This window comes from Nycticebus coucang, chromosome 10 (assembly GCF_027406575.1).
Source record: "Nycticebus coucang isolate mNycCou1 chromosome 10, mNycCou1.pri, whole genome shotgun sequence".
Lineage (NCBI taxonomy): Eukaryota > Metazoa > Chordata > Mammalia > Primates > Lorisidae > Nycticebus > Nycticebus coucang.
This window is the reverse complement of record NC_069789.1, coordinates 49,186,549-49,212,474: the sequence shown is the minus strand read 5'-3', so window position 1 is coordinate 49,212,474 and position 25,926 is coordinate 49,186,549. Positions and strand designations below refer to the sequence as shown.

The window sequence follows — 25,926 nt, the reverse complement described above, 5'->3', positions numbered from 1 at the left end:
TTTTAGGAAGATGTTTGTTACAATATCTTTTATAGAAAAAGTGGAAGTAGCCTAGAGGTTCAGAAATAAAAGACTCATTAGTTAACTTACAGAGTGTTAAAAATAATGCATTTGTGGAAAAAGTTTGTGTAGCACATGGAAAATGCATATGGTATAACGGAGAAAAGCAGCTTACTAAATGGTTTATTCACTACAAGTGACAGCTACATAAAAAAATATTCTTCAAGGAAAAAACTGGAGAGAAAAACACATAAGTGATAGAAATTGTGATGGTGTAGTAGAATTATGAGTAACTATTTTTTTATATTTTTTTGTCCTGTGTTCATACTGCTTTTGCAAAAAAAGTGATAGAATATTCAGAAAAGAAAGATACAAACTCACAGGTGCCATACTGTAAGGAAACAGATGAATTCAAGTAATATCTTCTGTGAAAACAGAACCATTACTACAGGAATGCTCTCAGTCTGTCAATTGTATTGATTTTATACTTTCTCCTAAAACATACCCAGAAGATCTCACTGACTCACAATAGTCAATATGTCCTACATTTTATACTTGTCTCCTGACTCAGCATCAGGAGGAATACAGTTTCTTGAATGCTTTATTACATAATGGGTTGATAACACCATTCTGAAGAGATAATGAGTTGTTACCTATGAATAAATTAAGATATGGGCATCACTTCTTATATATAATGATGTATCTCTATTCACATACTAAGATACCCCAAGTAGCTCTGCTTACTTCAAAATAAAATTACTTTTAATTCACATCAGATAAAAAGACTTGTAGTTGGGATGTTGAGTACAATCAAGTTAGCTTAATTGCCAGAGTTACAGTTCCCAAACTGTTGAGAATCATAGCAGGGCAACTCTTCTCCCTTTTACGTAGAGATTTATACTAATAGGCATCTATTTAGTTAGTCAGCTAGTGTTTACTGAACACCTACCATGGGCCAGGCACTGCTCTCAACACTATAGGTCCAACAGTGAGTGAGATCCCTCAGCGAGATTCTAGATTGGGCAATCACAAAATCAAGACAACTTTAGATAGCAATAAATGCTTTGAAGACAATATAAAACAAGATTATATGATAGTTATTATTGCTGGTTTTTAGAGTGCGTCATCAGGGAAGACCTCTGTGAGATGATGACATTCGAACAGCAACCTGAATACTACAAAGGTATTGGCCATGCAAAGAGAGGGTCAGAGTATTGTAGGCAAAAGAAACAACAAAGAACAAAAGTCCTAAGATAGGAATAAGCTCTATGTGGTTAAAAAAAAAAAAAAAAAAAAAAACAGGTGGCTGATGTAGCTAGAAGGAAAAAGGCAAAGGAAGTAATAGTGCTGGGGTCAGAGGAACAGGCAGAGGTCTTATATGGGGCCTTGTTAGATTTTATTTTACATGCACTGTAAGAACTGAAGTAAGAAGTAACAAGATGTGATTTATATTTTAAAAACATCCCCCTGAAGTATGGTGTAAAAAATGAATTCTGAAGAGGGCAAAACAGGGAGAAAAAAGGCTACTGCTGTAGTCCACGTAAGAAATGATGGTGGACTGGACCAGAGTGATAGCAGTGGGGGTAAAGAGAAGTGGGTGGATTTTTCATGTACATTTATTGGGCATTAATATACAACTGATAGGGCTATTTGACTCAAAAAAGTAATTAGCATACCAGCAATAGATAGGTAATTCTTGATTTCTTTTTTCTTTCTTTCTTTTTGAGAGAGTTTTACTTTTTTACCCTTGATAGAGTGCCGTGGCGTCACAGCGCACAGCAACCTCCAGCTCTAGGGCTTAGGTGATTCTCCTGCCTCAGCCTCCCGAGTAGCTGGGACTACAGGAGCCCACCACAATGCCCCAGCTATTTTGTTGTTGCAGTTTAGCCAGGGCTGGGTTTGAACCCGCCACCCTTATTATATGGGGCCAGCACTCTACTCACTGAGCCACAGGGGCTGCCCAGTAATTCTTAATTTCAAAGCAAATACAAATTCATCAAATTCTGGAAGGAAACCCTCACAAATTCTCTTAAGCAGAAAGAGAACTAATGGTACATGGCTACTTCAGTAGTTAACAAACAAGCATGTATGTGATATTTATTGTTTATGTTGTTGAACCTTTAGGACAGATAGGCCCAGCAGGACTATGAAAATAAATCAATGAAGCCAGACTTATCAAGGCACACCTGTTGTCCCAGCTACTTGGAAAGCTAAGGCAAGAGGATCGCTTGAGTCAGGAGTTTGGGCAACATAGTAAAACCTTATAAAAAAAAAAAAAAAGTAAGTAAAAAAAGAAGTCAGTGAAACAGTACAAAGGAAGTATAGCATCATCTAATTCTTTTAAACTCATCAATCAGTAGTGCTCTGAAGAGGAAAACTTAACAATGCAATCCCAGGCTCAGTGCTCATAGGTCAGTGATTAGGGCACCAGCCCCATACACCAGGGATGGCAGGTTCAAGCCCTGGCCGGGCCTGCTAAACAACAATGACAACTACAATTTAAAAAAAAAATAGTTGGATGTTGTGGTGGGCACCGGTAGTCCCAGCTACTCAGGAGACTGAAGCAAGAAAATCGCTTAAGCCCAAGAGTTTGAGGTTGCTGTGAGCTGTGACGCCATGGCACTCTATGCAGGGTGACATAGTGAGACTCTGTCTCAAAAACAAGCAAACAAACAAACAAAAAAAACCTCTGAGGCAGGAGAATCGCCTAAGCCCAGGAGTTGGAGGTTGCTGTGAGCTGTGTGATGCCACGGCACTCTACCGAGGACAATAAAGTGAAACTCTGTCTCTACAAAAAAAAAAAAAAAATATGCAATCCCCAAAACTCACTTGTAAAAGTGACCACCTGGGGCGGCGCCTGTGGCCCAAAGGAGTAGGGTGCCGGTCCCATATGCCGGAGGTGGCGGGTTCAAACCCAGCCCCGGCCAAAAACCACGAGAAAAAAAAAAAAAGTGACCACCTGGTAGCTTGCTTCTCTCTTCTCTGGTATTTCAGGAAATCCACATGCCTCCTAAATGCCAGGAAAAGCCTCCTAAACAGAAGTGGGCATCTATAAAAGGGCATATTCTTACAACCTGAATGGATAGGAATATGTTTCTACTCAAATTTACAGGTAGAGGTACTCACCACTATGGAAGGATTACTATTCCTAGTTCTTTGGTCAAATGGATCACATATATGTATGTAAAGCACCAGGATTGCATAGTGTCTGGCACATGGTAAGTACTTGTGAAATACTAGTTCTCTTCTCTTTCCATTTTAACAATTATACTTTCTTCTTCCCAGGATTTGGATATAGCTTTGCCCATTATTGAGAAATACAAAGATCAGCTGTTGGCAATTGGCGAGGTAAATTCCCATTACCTGGGCAACTTCTAATCCAGACTTCCTTAAGATATGTGACAATAATATTTAATTCAGTATTGATGATTATAACTGACTTGGATAATTATATTCACCTCATTCAGCTGAATAATAATTTGTTGCTACTTCCTCAATAAGCAAGAGAGCTGGCAAGAGAGCTGGGCAGCGCCTGTGGCTCAAAGGAGTAGGGCGCTGGCCCCGTATGTGGGAGATGGCCGGTTCAAACCCAGCCCCAGCCAAAAACCACACAAAAAAGATGTTAATAAGCAAGAGAGCTTGGGGATGACACAATAGAAAGCCTTATTATAGGCTTGTCTTAATGGGAGTAAACAAATAGCATTTCTTTTTTTTTTTTTTTTTGTAAGACAGAGCCTCAAGCTGTTGCCCTGGATAGGGTGCTACAGCGTTACAGCTCGCAGCAACCTCCAACTCCTAGGCTTAAGCGATTCTCTTGCTTCAGCCTCCCAAGTAGCTGGGACTACAGGCACCTACCACAATGCTCAGCTATTTTTTGGTTGTAGTTGTCATTGGCAGGCCTGGGCTGGATTCGAACCCGCCAGCTCTGGTGTATGTGGCTAGCACCTTAGCCACTTGAGCTATAGACGCTGAGCCCAAATAGCATTTCTAAGTACTTTTTTTTCTTTTTGCTTAAATATGAGTCTTTCCTCTAGTGAGTTAAAATAATACATATAACTCCTCATAAGTAACTTAGAAATATGCTTTACACAGGCTAGAGTTTATAATTAAAGGACATTTTGCTTAAAATGATTTATAATTATAAAATATGTGTATTACTTGGTAATAAATTCCAAGATAAGAGATAAGAATGACACTTAAATTCATAATATAGATTATAGAATGTTTGCCAAAATACTGTCAAGGGAAGCAGTCATCTGTAATCTGTGCTGTCCAGTGACGTGGAAACATGCAGCTGTTAAACACTTGGAATGTGATAGCTCTGAATTGAGATGTGCTGTAACTGTAAAATACACTGTGGATTTAAAAAAAAAAAAAGCAAAATAACTTTATATTGATTACTTGTTCAAATACTAATATATTGGATATACTGGGTTAAATAAGGTTAAATAAATTATATTAATAAAATTAATTCCACCTGTTTTTCTTAACATTTTATTGTGACTACTAGAATCAGTTATTAAGGTTTTTATGTGGCTCACATATTTTCGTTGGACAGCACTGATTCATATTATCTTTTGGGGGGTTCATTAAACCATGAGTAGGTAATATCTTTTATTTTTCTGTTATAGGTTGGACTGGATTTCTCCCCTAGATTTGCTGGCACTGATGAACAGAAGGAAGAGCAAAGACAAGTCCTAATCAGACAGGTCCAATTAGCCAAAAGACTAAATTTGCCTTTGTAGGTTAATTATCTTTTTATGTTGGTAGCTATAGAGTAAATTAAATAATAATCAGAATCCTCCTTAAATTGAGGATTCTGTATTTCATCTGAATTACTTTAAAAGAACAAAAACAATACTTTCACCTTGGTACTTACAAGGAAATTTGTTGTTCTTAAACAGAAATGTGCATTCACGCTCTGCTGGAAGACCTACTATCAACCTCTTACGTGAGCAAGGTACTTAGGGTCCTGAGAGAAATGTGCCTGCTGTTTACATTGACAATTGTAGTCCATCTTCTCATAGAGCAAGCCATGTTTTAATCTGATTTCTTAAATGGAAAGGCAAGGGCAAAAGTGGAAGTGGAAATCATGTAAGGTAATTTTGCAAGGGAAAGCTATCATTTGCAAGGTTTTCAGTGCAAAAATTATGTTTCTCAAGCAAGGATAAAGTGAATGAAAAATTGAATTAGAGAATTTATATTTCTTTATCAGCCCAGTCAACTGATTAATGAAGTAATGGAAAAACAAGACAAAGAAGGACAATTACACAGCAGTCACAATGGGTCACCATTTTGTATATTTTCTGGCTGCTGCTTCAGAAGATGGTATGATACAGATTATGACCATCGTACATAAAGTGCACTGTCATTTACACCATTTCCTAAAGTAAAAATATATCTTATAGCATTATTTTTAAAGTGCCCAGGCACAGTCAGAAATATACTTTTAGACGTGTATACACACAAAGAAAACTAACAGTTTTGACCAGCAGTCCCCATGTATGGGTATGTGTATGTAAGTATGTATAAAAGCGCATATACACAGATGTATGTATAAATGCACATTGATTGGTTGTGACCTATTGATTTCATAATGCATTTATGGTTATAACATGCTAATGATCACAGCCACCATTTGAAAAAATACTGTCAAATAATGAAGTAAATCTAACTGCCTGCAGCTAGAAAAATAGATTTCTCATGTGATGAATACTAAACCCCTCTGCAATCAATGAAGGCATGATTTTTATGTAGGCTGAGTAGCTATCCTTTAAGGACTGGAGGTAGTTTTTGTGAAGCCAACTCTGACTGCTGAATTTGTGAATCATTTGGTTCTCCATTTTTTCTTTCACTAGCATTTTTGTTAGAAAAATCGATTTGCCTGTTTAAAAGCCTGTTTGGAACAATAATTTGACATCTCATAAAATTTGGGAAAGGGTCTGATGATGCAGGAAATTTAAATAATTGTTTTTTACATTGTATTTCAATTTTATTTAATAATTTTATTCTGAAGAAAAGAATTTACTATATTTTTATCCTACTCTTTGAACAGTGTAACATTTATCTATCCTTTAGAAGTCATAGAACTTCATTTTTACATCATAGTGACAAACATTTACTTAAAATTTCAGATCTCCGTTGTTTAATTTGATGGAAAAACCTCTTGTTCAGAAAATACAATGTAACTCTGATTTATCTTGTTATCTTTGATAGGGGCTGACAAGGTACTGCTGCATGCATTTGATGGCCGGCCATCTGTAGCAATGGAAGGAGTAAGAGATGGGTACTTTTTCTCAATTCCCCCTTCTATCATAAGAAGTAAACAGGTAAAGTCTTTCATTAAAACTCATCTATACACTGTGAAATACAATTTAAAATTTTCATTACATACTGTGATACTATCCTAGTTAAATTACAAAAATTAATTTAGGTCTCTACCTCACACATATATAAAATTTAGGGCGGCACCTGTGGTCAAGTGGGTAGGGCGCCGGCCCCATATGCTGGAGGTGGCAGGTTCAAACCCAGCCCTGGCCAAAAAAAAAAAAAACTTAACTCAGAAAATGGATCAAAGACCTGAATATAAAAACTAAAATAGAACTCTTAGAAGAAAATAGGTTTTAATCTTTCTGACCTTTAATTAGGCAATAGCTTCAGAGATATGAAATCAAAAGCACAAACAACGAAGAAAAAATAGACAAGTTGGACTTTATTAAAATTTGAAATACCATAACAAAAAGTAAGACTTTTGAACTTCAAAGCATTCTCTCAAGAAAGTGAAAATATAACCCACAGAAAGAGAAAAAAAAATGAAAACACAACAGAAAACAAAGCTCAAATTTCAAGTCAGCCTAACTCCTGCTACTCAGTGAGAACTATTAACATTGATTCAGACAAAATAAATAGATATGCTACTCTTTTTGTTTTATCTTGACTTAGCTTCACGAATATATATTTGTGTCTATAACACAGACCTACATGCATCGTATTTCACAGTGTAGATGTACCATAATTTATTTATAGATTGCCTTAAATAAAAGTTAGGTTTTTTCCAGTTTTTCACTATTATAAAGTATTTTCATGGATACCTTTGTACATCTATAAATTGATAGGCACATTTGTCCAGCTGTCTCCTATAAATGAAATCACTGAGTACAAGGTTATGCATTTTTTTTTTTTCTTTTTTTTTTTTGTAGAGACAGTCTCACTGTACCGCCCTCGGGTAGAGTGCCGTGGCGTCACACGGCTCACAGCAACCTCTAACTCCTGGGCTTACGCGATTCTCTTGCCTCAGCCTCCCGAGCAGCTGGGACTAGAGGCGCCCGGGTTATGCATTTTTTTAATTTTGGCATAAGTTGTCACATTTCCTCCAAGGAATTTTATACTAGTTTAAACTTTATCTGCCAACAATACATGAAAATGCCCATTTCTGTGTTTTTGAAATTCATCTTAAATAATTAATTTTAATGGGTTCCACTGTGCAATATTTGTGCCCCTTTCCCATTTTTAAATTTTAAGCATAGTGGCAATAAAAGAATTGTGTTCTTGACATAAAGCTTACTAAGTTGAAGGCACCCGTAGCTCCCTGGTCAGGGTGCCAGCCACATGCTGTGGGGCTGGTGGGTTTGAACTCAGCCCTGGCCTGCTAAACAAAAAAAAATAGCTGGGCATTGTGGTGGGTGCCTATAGTCCTAGCTACTAGGGAGGCTGAGGCAAGAGAATCGCTTGAGCCCAAGAGTTTGACGTTACTGTGAGCTACGACACACGGCACTCTACACTCTACTGAGAGTGACAAAGTGAGACTCTGTCTCAATTAAAAAAAAACTTACTGAGTTAATTGCAATTCTTATAATCCATACACAGAAAATCATAAACAAGAAAAAAAAATCATCTGCCTCCCAATCTAATTTAGGTGTGTATGAAAACATACCTTTTTTGTTTATAAACAAAAAGCTTTGAGTGCCTTACAGTGAAGGGTAGAAATTGCCAGGTTTGGTGGCTCATGCCTGTAATCCTAGCACTCTGGGAGGCCAAGGTTCAAGCCCAGCCTGAGCGAGAGCGAGACCCCCGTCTCTACTAAAAATAGAAAAACTAAGGCAAGAGGATCACTTGAGCCCAAAAAAGTTGAAGATTGCTGTGAGTTCTGATGATGCCATGGCACTCTTACATGGAGTGACAGCTTGAGATTCTATCTCAAAAAAAAAAAAAAGATAAATAAAAAGAGGGTAGAAAGAAACCCTAAATGTGGTAATGGTGAAGAAACAACAGAAGTCACTTCTTTGGACCTTTCTGTGGCCAGGTAATATCAGATGTTTGGATTTCTTGCTGGGTATACATCATTGTTGCTATGGTTACTATTCTTTGGTTTACTGGAAAGCTTTGGATAATTTTTGGCATGAGGGTTTATATTTTAACATAACTGCTACTAGTGGAATGATGAGAACATAGTAGGCATCTAGGTAGCCTTTATCAATTGAACATTGAAGCTTAAACGTTAAGTTCTTCTAGAATAAGATGTGTTAAAATGTAGATTTGATGCTCCTTGTTTTATCTTTATTTCTTACATTTCAAACTTACCAGCTTTTTCTTTTCTTTAAGAAGCAGAAACTTGTGAGACAGTTGCCTTTAACTTCTATATGCTTGGAAACAGATTCACCTGCACTAGGACCAGAAAAACAGGTAAGTGATTTTGTAATTTCTACATTATTTAGAATACTTTCAGTTGAGCTATTTTCATTTCAGTATGTTATTTGTTACAGTGTAAATACAGTGGAATCCTATTTTAATGCTAGGTTGAGGGGTTATATTAAGTTTATTTCAAATTTTTTCTAAATATAGCTGTTGTGCTTCAGTGAGTATTACTTGATAAGGAGTATGTCCTAATTTATGTAATAGTGAGAGTGAGATCATTGTAATACAGTCAGAAAGACATTCAAATCCCATCTACTATATACTAGCTGCCTTTGGGCAAGCTACTTAATCTTTCTGAAACTGTTTGCGTATTTATAACGTAGGTAAAATAATAAATTCTTTAAAGGCTTATGGTAAGGATTACATGAGTTAATGTATGTAAAAATGCCTAGCAGTGTATGGTATACACTAGGTGCTCAATAAACATTCTTTTTTCTTTTTTAAATTATATTATTATTATCATGTTATAACGAAGTTCTGTTTCTTTCACTATAAGTATTGATGTAGCATTGAATTATTTATGTGATCTTTGCTATAATATCTCATTATATCATAGGCCACAAAGAATCATTTTAAATTTCATGCTCTTTCATATCACTACTCTTGTAAATTATAATGTTCTGAAAGGCAACTAAGTGTCTGCTTTATTTGCTTTAGACAGTGCCTCTTACAATGACCTCCCAATGTGCAATTTAATAAGTGCCTCTGACTGCTCATCACATCTGTGTCTCCATGCCTACCAAATTTGGAAAGCTAGCACTCACAATTCAGAAGTCTGGGAGCAGTAGTGGTTATTATATGATTATTAATAAACTATGATCGTGTATGATTACAATACGTATTTTGATAATTGATATCCAAATAATTCTTTTTTTGGAAAGAAGGAGGTGAAATTATAATTATAAACAGATTATTTTGCTTTTATCTCCCCAGAACCAAAAATAACCACAATTAGTAAAATAATTCAGTACGTGAAATTAACCAAAAAATTAACAGCGTCTATACACTAATAGAATTAGAAAGTATAAAGACTGAAAATCTCCATTTTTTTTGCAGTTTTTGGCCAGGGCTGGGTTTGAACCCACCACCTCCGGTATATGGGGCCAGCACCCTACTCCTTTGAGCCACAGGTGCTGCCCGAAAATCACCCTTTATGACAGCAATAAATATAATAAAATATTTAGGCATATAATCAGTAAGAATTAAGCAAGTTTTGGGTGGCGCCTGTGGCTCAGTGAGCAGGGCGCCAGCCCCATATACCAAGGGGGGCGGGTTCAAACCCAACCCTGGCCAAACTGCAACAAAAAAATAGCTGGGCGTTGTGGCGGGCACCTGTAGTCCCAGCTGCTCGGGAGGCTGAGGCAGGAAAATCGCCTAAGCCCAGGAGTTGGGGGTTGCTGTGAGCTGTGTGACACCACGGCACTCTACCGAGGGCAATAAAGTGAAACTCTATCTCTACAAAAAAAAAAAAAAGAATTAAGTTTTATATGTAGGAAAAAACTTTCCTATGCTACTGGTAAGACTAGAGCAAATGGCAGCACCATAGTTTAACATGAGAAGAGTCATCATTATAATGACTTCAAATCTCTTTAAGTTAACCTAGATGTTTCATAAGATCTAAATACAGACAAGATTATTATTAGGAATCAGAACAAGTGATTCTAAATTTTCTGTGGAAAAATAAGCAAGCAATAGTTGCCAAGAATTCTCTCCAAATGAAAAGCAATGAGAGATGTCTCATCATTCTAGACAAATGGGGACTTTGTGCAAATGAAAGGTAAAGGGCAAAGTCACTGGAGGATTTTTTTTTCAAAAGTTTCAAAAAATAGACAACTAATATTTATAAATAAAAATAGAAGATAATTTCAAAAAACAGATTATGCCGAATCTTATAGATAATTGAAAAAGAAGAAATACTTAAAATTCATTCTACTTCATCTGAATATAACTGACATTAAAATTGGAAAAAATATATTATTATAAAGGGAAATTACAAACATATTTCATTTATAAATGAGGATGCAGTATCCTAAACAACATATTAACAAGTTGAATTAAAAATTATTGTTCAAATAATGTACTTTGGTCAAAATTAAATCCAGTTTATGTGAGAATTAGTCACTATTTTTTATTCTTTTTTTTTCTTTTCTTTTCCCCCACCCCCTCTCTCCTTCTCTGTCTGCTCTCCCCTTCCCCCACCGTGTCAATAATTGTCATTAATTGAGCTCATATCAAAGTTGAATACATAGGATTCATGCTTCTCCATTCCTGTGATGCTTCACTAAGAATAATGTGTTCCACCTTAATCCAGGTTAATACAAATGCTGCAAAATCTCCATTTTTATAATGGCTGAATAGTATTCCATGGTATACATATACCACAGCTTGCCAATCCATTCCTGGGTTGAGGGGCATTTAGGCTGTTTCCACATTTTAGCGATTGTAAATTGAGCTACAATAGTCTAGTACAAGTGTCTTTATAATAAAAGGGATTTTTTTCTTCTGAATAGATCCCCAGTAATGGTATTGCAGGATCAAACAGGAGGTCTAGGTTGAGTTCTTTGAGGTTTCTCCAAATTTCCTTCCCAAAAGGTTGTATTAGTTTGCAGTCCCACCAGCAGTGTAAAAGTGTTTCTTTCTCTCCACATTCACGCCAGCATCTGCAGTTTTGAGAGTTTGTGATATGGGCCATTCTCACGGGGGTTAGATGATATCTCAGGGTGGTTTTAATTAATTTGCACTTCTCTAATAATTAGGGGTGATGAGCATTTTTTCGTATGTTTGCTAGCCATTCATCTGTCTTCTTTAGAGAAGATTTTATTCATCTCTCTTCCCCATTGATATATGGGATTGTTGGCTTTTTTCATGTGGATTAATTTGAGCTCTCTATAGATCCTAGTTATTAAGCTTTTATCTGATTCAAAATATGAAAATATCCTTTTCCATTGCATAGGTTGTCTATTTGCTGTGGTTGTTGTCACCTTAGCTGTACAGAAGCTTTTCAGTTTCATTAAATCCCATTTGTTTATTTTTGTAATTGTTGCTATTGCCATGGCAGTCTTCTTCATAAAGTCTTTCTCCAGGCCGATATCTTCCAGTGTTTTTCCTATGCTTTCTTTGACGATTTTTATCATTTCATGCCTTAAATTTAAGTCCTTTATCCATCTTGAATCAATTTTTGTTGAGTGGAGAAAGGTGTGGGTCCAGTTTCAGTCTTTTACATGTGGATATCCAGTTCTCCCAGCACCATTTATTGAATAGGGAGTCTTTCCCCCAAGGTATGTTCTTGTTTGGTTTATCGAAGATTAGGTGGTTGTAAGATGTTGGTTTCATTTTCTGGTTTTCTATTCGATCCCAAATGTCTATGTCTCTGTTTTTGTGCCAGTACCATGCTGTCTTGACCACTATGGCCATGTAGTACAGCCTAAAATCTGGTATGGTGATGCTCCGGGCTTTGTTCTCATTACTAAGAACTGCCTTAGCTATACAGGGTTTTTTCCGGTTCCATACAAAAGGCAGAATCATTTTTTTCCAAGTCTTGAAAATAGGATGTTGGTATTTTATAGGGATGGCATTGAATCAGTAGATTGCTCTGGGAAGTATAGACATTTTAACAATGTTGATTCTTCCCAGCCATGAGCATGGTATGTTCTTCCATTTGTTAAAGTCCTCTACTATTTCCTTTCTTAGGGTTTCATAATTTTCTTTATAGAGGTCCTTCACCTCTTTTGTTAGGTATATTCCTAGGTATTTCATTTTCTTTGGGGCTATGGTGAAGGGAGTTGTGTCCTTAATTAGCCTCTTACCTTGGCTGTTATTGGCGTATCAAAGGCTACTGACTTGTGGACATTGATTTTATATCCTGAGACATTACTGTAATTTTTGATGACTTCCAAGAGTCTTGTGGTTGAGTCTTTGGGGTTTTCTAAGTATAAGATCATATCGTCAGCAAAGAGGGAGAGTTTGATCTCCTCTGCTCCCATTTGGATGTACTTTATTTTCTTGTCTTGCCTAATTATATTGGCTAGAACTTCCAGCACTATGTTGAATAGTAATGGTGACAGAGGACAACCTTATCTGGATCCAGTTCTAACTGGAGAAGCTTTCAGTTTAACTCCATTCAGTAAAAGTTAGCTGTGTTTTTGTCATAGATAGCTTCAATCAGTTTAAGAAATGTGCCACCTATGTCTAAATTCTTCAGTGTTCTAATTAGAAAAGGATGCAGGATTTTATCAAATGCTTTTTCTGCATCTATTGAGATGGGCTTTGTTTTAGCTTCTGTTGATACGGTGAATAACGTTTACATATATTAAATTAGCCTTGCATCCCTGGGATGAAACCTACTTGATCATGATGTATGACTTTTTTGATGGTAAGCTGTAATCTGCTGGCTAGGGATTTTGTTGAGAATTCTTGCATCTATATTCATTCCTGAAATTGGTTTGAAGTTCTCCTTTTTAGTTGGGTCTTTTCCTGGTTTTGATTTCAGGGTGATGTTTACTTCATAGAACATGTTGGGGAAGATTTCTTTCTCCTCAATTTTTTGGAATAATTTCTGCAATATAGGAATAAGCTCTTCTTTGAAGGTTTGATAGAATTCTGGTGTGAATCCATCTGGATCAGGGCATTTTGGGGGGGGGGATTTTTGTTGTTTCTTTGATCGCAGTGCCTGAAATTGATCTGTTCAGGAGATCTATTTCAACTGGGCTAAGTCTAGGGAGAGGGTGTGTTATTTCCGGCCCAGAATTCTATATCCCGCTAAGCTAAGCTTTAAAATTGACGGAGAAATCAAATCTTTCACCAATATGCAAAATGAAGGAAATTTGCCACAACAAGACCAGCTTTAGGCTCGGCGCCTGTAACTCAAGTGGCTAAGGCACCAGCCACATACACCTGAGCTGGTGGGTTCAAATCCAGCCCGGGCCTGCCAAGCAACAATGATGGCTGTAACCAAAAAATAGCTGGGCGTTGTGGAGGGCACTTGTAGTCCCAGCTACTTGGGAGGCGGAGGCAGGAGAATCGCTTGAGCCCAGGAGTTGGAGGTTGCTGTGAGCTGTAATGCCACGGTACTCTACCCAGGGTGACAGCTTGAGGCTCTGTCTCAAAAAAAAAGAAAGAAAGAAAAAAGAAATTTTACCTTGCATCTTCTCAGAACACAAGGCACTAAAAGTGGAACTCAACTCTAACAAAAACGTTCAACCTCACACAAAGGCCTGGAAGTTAAACAACCTTATGCTAAATGACAGTTGGGTGCAGAAAGAAATAAAAAAGGAAATCATGAACTTCCTTGAGCATAACAACAATGAAGACACAAGCTACCAAAACCTGTGGGATCCAGCAAAAGCAGTCCTGAGAGGAAAATTTATTGCTTTAGAAGTCTACATTTGAAAAACAGAAAGCGAGTGCATCAGCAAACTCACAAGCCATCTTACAGAATTGGAAAAAGAAGAACAATCTAAGCCTAAACCCAGCAGAAAAAAGGAAATATCCAAAATTAAATCAGAGATTAATGAAATTGAAAACAAAATAATCATTCAGAAAATTAATGAAACAAGGAGTTGGTTTTTTGAAAAAATAAATAAAATAGATAAACCTTTGGCCAGACTAACTAGAAATAAAAAAGTAAAACCTTTAGTAACCTCAATCAGAAACGATAAAGGGGAAATAACAACTGATCCCACAGAGATACAAGAGATCATCTCTGAATACTACCAGAAACTGTATGCCCAGAAATTTAACAATGTGAAGGAAATGGACCAAGTAATTAATTTTTATAAGTAAGTTCGTATAAAAACGTGAAAGACAGAGGAATGAGAAAGTAGAGGAAACAACTCTAGTTTTTTCTATTTGGACATAGGACAGAATGGTACAGAATTGCCTTTTTAATTAATGTAAAATGGAAAGAAAAGGACATAGCATTTTTCTCCCTAAATAGGAATAAGTATTAAATGCTGTTGTAACGCATTTATTTATTTATTATTTATTTCTTTTTTTGAGAGAGAGTCTCACTATGTTGCCCTTGGTGGAGTGCCATGGCGTCACAGCTCACAACAACCTCAAACTCTTGGGCTTCAGCGATTCTCTTGCCTCAGCCTCCCAAGTAGCTGGGACTATAGGCACCTACTACAACACTTGGCCAGTTTTTGTTGCAGTTGTTGTTTAGCTGGCCCAGGTCGGGTTCGAACCTGGCAGCCTGGGTGTATGTGGCCAGTGCCCTACCCACTGAGCTAGAGGTGCCGCCAGTTTTATATTTATATTTAGTTGATTTCACAAAAATTGTGAGTTTCTGATACAGTGCCTTGTGGAAAGTAGGTATAGGTAGCACAGCTCTCCAAAAATATGAATTTTTTTATTTTGAGACAGCATCTCACTTGTTGCCCCAGGCTAGAATGCCATTTCATTAGCCTAGCTCACAGCAACCTCAAACTCCTGGGCTTAAGTGATGCTCCTGCCTCAGCCTCATGAGTAGGTGGGACTGCAGGGACCCACCACAACACCTGGCTAAATTTTCTAGTTTTGGTAGGGACAGGGTCTCACTCTTGCTCAGGCTGGTCTTAAACTCCTGAGCTCAAGGGATCCTCCTGCCTCAGCCTCCCAGAGTGCTAGAATTACAGGCATGAGCCACACTGCACCCAGCATAAAATCTGAAATTTGAAACGCCCCCAAATTGGAAACCTTTTGAGCATCAATGTGATGCACAAATGGAGAATTCCACACATAAGTACTTAATACAAACTTTGTTTCATGCAACAAATTTATTAAAAATATTTTATAAAGGGTGGCGCCTGTGGCTCAGTGAGTAGGGCGCCGGCCTCATATACTGAGGGTGGTGGGTTCAAACCCAGCCCCGGCTGAACTGCAACCAAAAAATAGCCGGACATTGTGGCGGGCGCCTGTAGTCCCAGCTGCTCAGGAGGCTGAGGCAGGAGAATCGCGGAAGCCCAAGAGCTAGAGGTTGCTGTAAGTCCTGTGACATCATGGCACTCTACCGAAGGCGGTAAAGTGAGACTCTGTCTCTACAAAAAAAAAAAATATATATATATATATTTTATAAAATTGGCAGCACCTGTGGCTCAAAGGAGTAAGGCGCCAGCCCCATATGCTGGAGGTGGTGGGTTCAAACCCAGACCCGGCCAAAAAACTGCAAAAATATATATATATTTTTTATAAAATTATCTGCAAGCTATGTGTAGAAAAGTGTATATGAAACAAACATATTTTATGTTTGGACTTGGATCTCATCCCCAAGATATGTCATTATATATGTGCAAACATTAAAAAAATCCAAAATCGAAAATACTTCTAGTTCTAAGCATTTTAGATAAGGGATAAACAGGTTGTATTCAATAAATATTTATTTAAGAAATGAATTTTTTAGCCAGATATGCTATATTTGCTCTGGAAAGTAAGAAAACACAAAATCAGAAACACGAAAATAAGTCATCTACCTCCATAGTAGCTGAGAGCATAAACTCTGTATCAGATTGCTTGGGTGTAAACTTCAGCTGGGCTTACTAGCTCTTTAGGATCCCTTCTTATCTATAAAAAAGGGAATGCTAATAATAATAGTATTTAAGTTATCATACTCACTCTAGGACTGAAAGGATTAAATGAGAAATTCTTCCACTAAAATCTTAGAACAGGGCGGCGCCTGTGGTTCAGTGAGTAGGGCGTCGGCCCCATATGCCGAGGGTGGCGGGTTCAAACCCAGCCCCGGCCAAACTGCAACAAAAAAAAAAATAGCCGGGTGCTATGGCGGGCACCTGTAGTCCCAGCTACTCGGGAGGCTGAGGTAAGAGAATCGCTTAAGCCCAGGAGCTGGAGGTTGCTATGAGCTATGTGATGCCACGGCACTCTACCAAGGGCCATAAAGTGAGACTCTGTCTCTAAAAAAAAAAAAAAAAAATCTTAGAACAATGCCTCACCCACAAAAAGCACCAAGTAAACATACTGCACGTCCTTCTAGACTTTTTGTGTATTTATATATGTATGTACATATATATTTCATAAAAATAGGATTAGCTTGGAATACTGTTTCATAACTGGCTTTTACTCATGTGGTAAACCTCTGTATATGTTAATAAATATACTTTTCTTAATTGTGTTTAGTAACTACATAATATTCCAGTGCGTGAGTGTACCTTAATATATTTAGGTTAATATTGTTCATCTAGCTTATAAGCAAAATGAAGAATATTCATGAACATAAATCTTTGTGCATTTTTTTTGTTATTTTGTTAGGCTACATTACCAAGAATTTTTTTTTCCTTAAAGGTAATCTTTTTCCTCTAAACATTATCATCCTAAGTAGATACTTATTAATAATAATTCATTTCAGGCTTGGCACCCGTACCTCAGTGAGTAGGGCACCAGCCATATACACCGAGGCTGTCAGGTTCGACCCCAGCCCGGGCCTGCTAAAACAGCAATGACAACTGCAACCAAAAAATAGCTGGGTGCTGTGGCGGGCACCTATAGTCCCAGCTACTTGGAAGGCTGAGGCAAGAGAATCGCTTAAGCCCAGGAGTTTGAGGTTGCTGCGAGCTGTGATTTCACAGTATTCTACTGAGGGCAACGTAGTGAGACTCTGTCTCAAAAAAATAATAATAATAATAATTCATCTAATCTAAATGCTACTGATTGTAGATGACACCATTGTTTATCATAGTTTATGACCATTAAGATAAAAAAACTGCCATTTATATACAATATATCCCACTGAATATAAGTAAAATATGCTATATCAATTTCAGAGATGTTAAAATTTTGCCTGGAACCCTGGTTCACTTCTATAATACTAGTGCCTTGAGAGGCTGAGGCTTGAAGCCAGGAGTTCAAGACCAGCCAGAGCAAGAACAAGACCCTCTCTCTACAAAAAATAGAAAAAATTAGCTGGGAGTGGTGGCACACACCTGTAGTCCCAAGTACTTGGGAGGCTGTGGCAAGAAGATCGCCACAGGAGTTTCAGGATGCTCTGAACTATGATGATACAACTGTACTCTAGCCTGGAAAACAGAGTAAGACTCTTTATCAAAAAAAGAAAAATATATAGTAGAACCTCCATAGTTGACCACCACCTTACATCGACCACCTCCTTAAGTTGACTTCTTTTTAAAGACCAGACATGTACCACATATACTTAATAGAAGTTCTTTACTAAGAATAATGTCTTCCACTTCCATCCAGGTTAATACGAAGGATGTAAAGTCTCCGTTTTTTTTAATGACTGAATAGTATTCTATGGTATACATATACCACAGCTTGTTAATCCATTCCTGGGTTGGTGGGCATTTAGGCTGTTTCCACATTTTGGCGATTGTAAATTGAGCTGCAATAAACAGTCTAGTACAAGTGTCCTTATGATAAAAGGATTTTTTTCCTTCTGGGTAGATGCCCAGTAATGGGATTGCAGGATCAAATGGGAGGTCTAGCTTGAGTGCTTTGAGGTTTCTCCATACTTCCTTCCAGAAAGGTTGTACTAGTTTGCAGTCCCACCAGCAGTGTAAAAGTGTTCCCTTCTGTCCACATCCACGCCAGCATCTGCAGTTTTGAGATTTTGTGATGTGGGCCATTCTCACTGGGGTTAGATGAAATCTCAGGGTTATTTTGATTTGCATTTCTCTAATATATAGAGATGATGAACATTTTTTCATGTGTTTGTTAGCCATTCGTCTGTCATCTTTAGAGAAAGTTCTATTCATGTCTCTTGCCCATTGATATATGGGATTGTTGGCTTTTTTCATGTGGATTAATTTGAGTTCTCTATAGATCCTAGTTATCAAGCTTTTGTCTGACTGAAAATATGCAAATATCCTTTCCCATTGTGTAGGTTGTCTCTTTGCTTTGGTTATTGTCTCCTTAGCTGTACAGAAGCTTTTCGGTTTAATGAAGTCCCATTTGTTTATTTTTGTTGTTGTTGCAATTGCCATGGCAGTCTTCTTCATGAAGTCTTTCCCCAGGCCAATATCTTCCAGTGTTTTTCCTATGCTTTCTTGGAGGATTTTTATTGTTTCATGCCTTAAATTTAAGTCCTTTATCCATCTTGAATCAATTTTTGTGAGTGGGGAAAGGTGTGGGTCCGGTTTCAGTCTCTTACATGTAGACATCCAGTTCTCCCAACACCATTTATTGAATAGGGAGTCTTTCCCCCAAGGTATGTTCTTGTTTGGTTTATCAAAGATTAGGTGGTTGTAAGATGTTAGTTTCATTTCTTGGTTTTCAATTCGATTCCAAGTGTCTATGTCTCTGTTTTTGTGCCAGTACCATGCTGTCTTGACCACTGTGGCTTTGTAGTACAGACTAAAATCTGGTATGCTGATGCCCCCAGCTTTATTTTTATTACTAAGAACTGCCTTAGCTATACGGGGTTTTTTCTGGTTAATGGAAGTTCTTTATGTTGACCACTTCCGTATGTTGACCAGTTGCATCTTAAAATCTGTGAAATAGGCTTGGCGTCTGTAGCACAGTGGTTATGGCACCAGCCACATATTTCAAGGCTGGCAGTTTCGAACCCTGCCCAGACCAGCTAAACGAACAATGACAACTGCAACAATAACAACAAAAATAGCCGGGTGTTGTGGTGAGCCCTTATAATCCCAGCTACTTGAGAGGCTGAAGCAGGAGAATAACTTAAGCACAAGAGTTTGAGGTTGCTGTGAGCTGTGACGCCACAGCAGTCTACCAAGGGTGACAGGGTGAGACTCTGTCTCAAAAAAAATAAAATAAAAAATCTGTGAAATAGCAGTACATAACAAGTTAGCCTTTCTAAAATATGGTGGCATTTTTTTTTTAATCAAATTGTCGTGTAGCCTATGAGGTAAGGGGCCAAGCAGCAGAACAGTAACCTTTACAAGCATTCACTTAAAAACAAACAAAAGCACAATTAATCCTTCAGTCAGGCAGATCCCCACGTATTCACTATTTGTACTCACTGTTTTCATGTGCTAGGAGCTAGGGACCTCAATTGTTAATACTCTGAGGTTCTTTTTAAGAGCAACACAGACTTATAACCACCATTGCAGCATGTCTCCCCACTACTTTTGTCCTCCCCTAAAAAGGAGGGATTAATAAGTTATTTTCTCCAACTCATTTTTTGCTGTTTTATCTATAGTTCCAAGGATCAGCTTCCTTTGAGTGTCATGTTTGACTCAGTATCTGCTTTGTTCTGTTTCAGGTACGGAATGAGCCCTGGAACATTTCCATTTCAGCAGAATATATTGCCCAGGTGAAAGGGATCTCAGTGAAAGAAGTCATAGAAGTGACAACGCAGAATGCCTTAAAACTGTTTCCCAAGCTTCAACCCCTGCTCCAGAAATAGCTTCAAAACCATCAATTGCAAACCAAATCAACTGCAGAGGCCACCATTTGAAAAAAAAGAAATCTTCTGATTAAGAACCTGAACTGAGAAAGCTATTTTATGGGGCTATAGAAGACTGTAATTTTAGAGCAATATTTTAGAGAAAAGATCTTAGATCTTGAAACCCTGGGTTCTGATTCTAGCCTTGTATTGCATTTCAATTAGCTGAGTCCTGGCAGGAAATTGGGAAAATACTGCTACTTCTTAAATTGTGGCATTACATAGAACTACCATCTGAACTGAAACCACTGCTTCTAGGAAGCATTTCCCCACCACCACCACCCCAGGTAAGACATAAGTACTGCTGTGATGAGGATAGGGTAGGCTAAAGTTTGATCTTTCACTACCTGTTTTATTTCCCATAGGATTTAACCAGCAAATGGAGACTATCTGGTTTCTTATACTATCAGAAATATTCTATTGTCTAGGTTTGTAAAATTAAACATTTAGTACTTCTAATTATTTCTCTTTAAGGAAAAAAATGCATATAAAGTTTTCATACTGATCTTAGTTTGTGACTTATGAGGCTAGTGGTTTGAACAACCACTATTAAATACCAAGCCCAAAAGTTATTCATTTTAAGTTCTAGTCTGATTTTTTTCAAATATTTAAAGTGTAAATGTCTTTATTAAAAACGTATCTTGCCTGAGCTCACAGGTTCAAGACCAGCCTGAGCCAGAGCAAGACCTCATCTCTGAAAATAGCTGGGCATAGTGGCAGGTACCTGTCATTCCAGCTACTTGGGAGGCCGAGGCAAGAGAATCACTTAAGCCCAAGAGTTTGAGGTTGCTGTGAGCTGTGATGCCATGGCACTCTATCGAGGGCTAGAAAGCAACACTCTGTTGCCAAAGGGGAAAAAAAAAAGTCTCTGACTTTCTTGTGTGCAGTATTTTTAAGTTTAAAGATCTTAGGCACAGTGGCAGGCACCTGTTAGTTCCAGCTACTTGAGAGGCTGAGGCAAGAGGATCACTTGAGCTCAAGAGTTCAATCTAGGAGGTTGGGAATGGTGGCTCACGCCTATAATCCTAGCACTCTGAGAGGCCGAGGCTGGTGGATTGCCTTAGGTCACAGGTTTGAGACCAGCCTGAGCCACAGCAAGACCCTCTCTCTAAAAAAATTGCTGGGCGTTGTGGTGGGCATCTGTAGTCCCAGCTACCTGGGAGGCTGAGGCAAGAGAATTGCTTATGCCCAAGAGCAAGCATCCTCAAACTTTTTTTTTTTGTTTTGTTTTTTGGCATCCTCAAACTTTTTAAACAGGGGCCAATTCACTGTCTCTCAGACTATTGGAGGGCCGGACTATAGTTTAAAAAAAAAAAACTATGACCAAATTCCCATGCACACTACACATAACTTATTTTGAAGTAAAAAAACAAAACGGGAACAAATACAATCACACCGCTTCATGTGGCTCGCGGGCCACAGTTTGAGGACCCCTGCCCAAGAGTTTGAGGTTGCTATGAGCTATAACAGCACAGCACTCTACCAAGGGTGACAAAGTGAGACTCTGTCTCCAAAAAAAAAAAAAAAAAGAGTTCAAGTCTAGGGTAGGCAACATAGGTGATATGCAAGACCTCATCTCTAAAGAAATAAATAGGCTGGGTACAGTGGCTCATACCTGTAATCCTAGCACTTTGGAAAGTGAAAGCAGGAGGATCACTTGAGGCCAGGATTTGGAGACCAGCCTGAGCAACATAGCAAGACCCCTTCTCTTCAAAAAATACAAAAATTAGCTAGGCATGATGGCGTATCCCTGTAATCCAACCTGGTCAGGAGACTGAGGCAGAAGAACTGTTTCAACCCTGGAGTTTGAGGTTGTAGTGAGCTATGTTGACACCACTGCACTCTAGCTCAGGTAACAGAGAGAGATACTGTCTCAAAAATAAATGAATAAAAACATAAATAAAATCTTAGATGTATAAAAATTAATGAATCGTATGGAAAGATGGTGGTAAACAGAACAGTGTAAATGTTTTTTTTTTTTTTTTTTTTAATTTCAGTTTGCTTGTTCATTCTTCTTTGTTTGAAGTACTCCTTTTTTGTTGATTTTCTTCTTCCTTTGGTGGTGCTGGCTGTTTTGATGTTAGTAGAGACGGGGTCTAACTCTGGCTAACTGCTGCTCATACTGGTCTTGAAGCTCTGAGCTCAGACAGTCCACCACTTCGGCCTCCCACAGCGCTGGGACTACAGTCGTGAGCCACCACGCCCGGCCAGTGTAAATGTTCTTAATGCCACTAAACTATACATTTAATAAAGTTGATAAATTTTATTATGTTCACTTTTCCACAATTAAAAAAAAATGTGTAGTTTTGCAGGAATTATAATCACACCAAAACCTGCAGGAATTATAATCACACCAAAACCTTAATTTTGTTATATGAGCACCAAGTCCTGGAAAAAGTATCCATCATAGAAAACATCAACTTCCCAAATCAAAATTATTTTATGTAATAGATTTTCAGTAAATATTTTGAAATGAGTTCACTTATAGAGGAATCCAAACTAGTGCTAGGGCAGATTATTCAATCCAGAGTAGCTACAAAACATAATTGGGTACTTTATGAGGTATTTACCCATCAGTATCATTATAAACAAAATTCAAAATTTAATGGGTAGTTGTATTAAAACTAGACTTATGAGCCCTCTTCAATTTAAGGTTCTACTTAAATTATAATGCTTTACCTTGCCTGATCACCCCATCCAGACATGACCCTGCCCTCTAGATTGTTTAGCCATCTTCTTCATTTGCTCACCCTTGTGTTTGTTTCAGTTATCCCATAAACAGTTACTGAGTTGTCCACTAGTCTGGTTCATAGGTTACAAAAAGGAATTAAGATATGGGCTTTGCCATCAGTTCAGAATTTAATAAAGGAGTTAATCAAGTGGACAAGTAATTTCAAAGCAATGTGAAAAGTGCTATGGCAATGAAGAACAAACCAGTATAAGCCCATCTGAAGATATCAGATATTCCTTTGTTTTTCAGTTTTTGGCTAGGGCCAGGTTTGAACTTGCCACCTCTGATATATGGGGCCAGTGCCCTACTCCTTGAGCCACAGGCATCACCCATCAGATATTCCTTTTTACTATAGCTACCTTGTGAATGGTTTTTAACCTTTAGAGATTGTAAGCCTTTTTTTTTTTGAGACAGAGTCTCACTATGCCACCCTGATTATAGTGCCAGGGCGTCATAGCTCATAGCAACCTCAAACTTCTTAGCTCAAGCAATCCTCACCAACCTTGCCTCACCAACCTGAGTAGCTGGATCTGAGTAACAATAGAAAGGGTTGGGGCGACGCTTGTGGCTCAAGGAGTAGGGCACAGGTCCCATATGCCGGAGGTGGCGGGTTCAAACCCAGCCCCGGCCAAAAACCACAAAAAAAAAAACAAAACAATAGAAAGGGTTTCCAGAGGCTGTTCTGTTTGTTAGAGCTTAGCTTTTCAAGCATAAGAAAATTTCACTGTCCTTTTTCTTTTATTTTATTATTTTTATATTTTATTTATTTATTTTGAGACAGAGTCTTACTATGTCACCCTCAGTAGAGTGCCATGGTGTCACACTCACAACAACCTCAAACTCTTGAGCTTAAGTGATTCTCTTGCCTCAGCCTCCCAAGTAGCTGGGACTTCAGGCACCTGCCACAACGCCTGGCTATTTTTTTGTTGTTGTTGTTGCAGTTGTCGTTGTTTAGCTGGCCCGGGCTGGGTTTAAACCTACCAGGTGCCATAACCACTGTGCTTTTTAAATTAAAACAATGTCTATGCTAATGTGTACAAAGTCATTCAAAAAGATAAAATGGAGAAAGATGAAAATTTAGGGATTACCAGTGCTACAAGTTTAAATGGGGGACTCTAAGCAAAAACATGCTAGTAGGCCCTCCCCAAAGTACTGAAAATCAAGAACTCTGAATGGAGGGACCAGCTTCTGAGTGGATAAGTAGTGCCTGAGGAAAGTGATAAGAGGGAGAACAGGGGATAGGAAGTACCTGAGGGAAGCCATAGGAGGGAGACGGGGTCTTGAGGTTCATACGGACAGACATTCAACAGTCTTTTTTTTCTTTTGCCCATCTCACATATGAACTCCCTTCTTTGGGGACTCCCTCAGCTTACTAACAGAACCTGCTTCTCACTATAAAAGTTAAGACTGCCAGGCAATCACTTTCCAGCCTGTCTGGTAGCCAAGGCCCTCATTGAGAACCAAGAACTGAGCCTACGCCATGCTGACAAGGGTAGGCAGTGTGGCAGGCACGTTGGTGGCAGCATTCCGCGTCCAGCTCAGAGGCTGCAGCTCCAGGGCCTGTGACAGTGGCGTCTTTACCGTTCTGGTTTAGTGGCCTGTGTTTGTTTTAGATATCCCAGAGATTTTTATGGCGTATCCAATATCCTTCAATAAATTCCTTTCTGGCTGGGCGTGGTGGCTCACGCCTGTAATCCTAGCACTTTGGGAAGCCAAGGCAGGAGAACTGCTTAAGCCTAGAAGTTCAAGACAAGCCTGAACAAGAATGAGACTCCCATCTCTACAAAAAAATAAAACTTAGTTGGGCATGTGGTGCAGGCCCATAGCCCCAGCTACTAGGGAGGCTGAAGCAGGAGGATCACTTGAGCACCCCATCACTAAGTCCAAAAGTTACCTTCCTGTTTTACACTCCTATATCTCACTTGTATTTTGAGACTTCTTTCTCTTTTGGCCACCTTGGAGTTCATTTTGGGCCAAATTTCCTGATTTTTTTTTTATTATTAAATCATAGCTGTGTACATTAATGCAATCATGGGGCACCATAGACTGGTATTATAGACCGTTTGACACATTTTCATCACACTGGTTAACATAGCCTTCCTGGCATTTTCTTAGTTATTATGTTAAGACATTTATATTCTACATTTACTAACTTTCACATGTACCCTTGTAAGATGCACTGCAGCTATAATCCCACTAATCACCCTCCCTCCACCCATCCTTCCCTTTCCCTCCACTCCCTCTCCCCCTTCCCCCTATTCTTAGGTTATAACTGGGTTATAGCTTTCATATGAAAGCCATAAATTAGTTTCATAGTAGGGCTGAGTATATTGGATACTTTTTCTTCCAGTCTTGAGATACTTTGCTAAGAAGAATATGTTTCAGCTCCATCCATGTAAACATGAAAGAGGTAAAGTCTCCATCTTTCTTTAAGGCTGCATAATATTCCATGGTGTACATATACCACAATTTATTAATCCATTCGTGGATCGATGGGCACTTGGGCTTTTTTCCATGACTTAGCAATTATGAATTGGGCTGCAATAAACATTCTGGTACAAATATCTTTGTTATAATGTGACTTTTGGTCTTCTGGGTATATACCTAGTAGAGGAATTATAGGATTGGATGGCAGATCTATTTTTAGATCTCTAAGTGTTCTCCAAAGATCTTTCCAAAAGGAATGTATTAATTTGCATTCCCACCAGCAGTGTAGAAGTGTTCCCTTTTCTCCACATCCACGCCAACATCACTGGTCTTGGGATTTTGTGATATGGGCTAATCTTACTGGAGTTAGATGATATCTTAAAGTAGTTTTGATTTGCATTTCTCTGATGATTAAGGATGATGAGCATTTTTTCATATGTCTGTAGGCCGTGCACCTGTCTTCTTCAGAGAAGTTTCTCTTCAAGTCCCTTGCCCAGCCTGCGATGGGATCACTTGTTCTTTTCTTGCTTATATGTTTGAGTTCTTTGTAGATTCTGGTTATTAAACCTTTGTCGGAGACATAACCTGCAAATATCTTCTCCCATTCTGATGGCTGTTTGCTTGTTTACTTACTGTGTTCTTGGCTGTGCAGAAGCTTTTTAGTTTGATCAGGTCCCAGTAGTGTATTTTTGAAGCTACTTCAATTGCCCTGGGGGTC

General features: G+C 38.3%; 1 protein-coding gene across 2 annotated transcripts in view; it reads left to right on the top strand.

Annotated features, from left to right (window-relative positions):
- TATDN3 (TatD DNase domain containing 3) overlaps positions 1-25,339 on the top strand; it is a 29,759-nt gene extending 4,420 nt beyond the window's left edge. The window contains exons 5-10 of one of the 2 annotated variants that reach the window (XM_053607324.1): positions 3,286-3,348; positions 4,632-4,741; positions 4,905-4,960; positions 6,217-6,329; positions 8,605-8,682; positions 19,868-25,339. In XM_053607324.1, coding sequence (XP_053463299.1) covers positions 3,286-3,348; positions 4,632-4,741; positions 4,905-4,960; positions 6,217-6,329; positions 8,605-8,682; positions 19,868-20,011 — 564 coding nt within the window. In that variant the 3' untranslated portion in view covers positions 20,012-25,339. Of the gene's footprint in view, positions 1-3,285; positions 3,349-4,631; positions 4,742-4,904; positions 4,961-6,216; positions 6,330-8,601; positions 8,683-19,867 lie in introns of both variants that reach the window. The other variant, XM_053607323.1, reaches the window with a different exon arrangement.
- Positions 25,340-25,926: the final 587 nt, after the last annotated feature.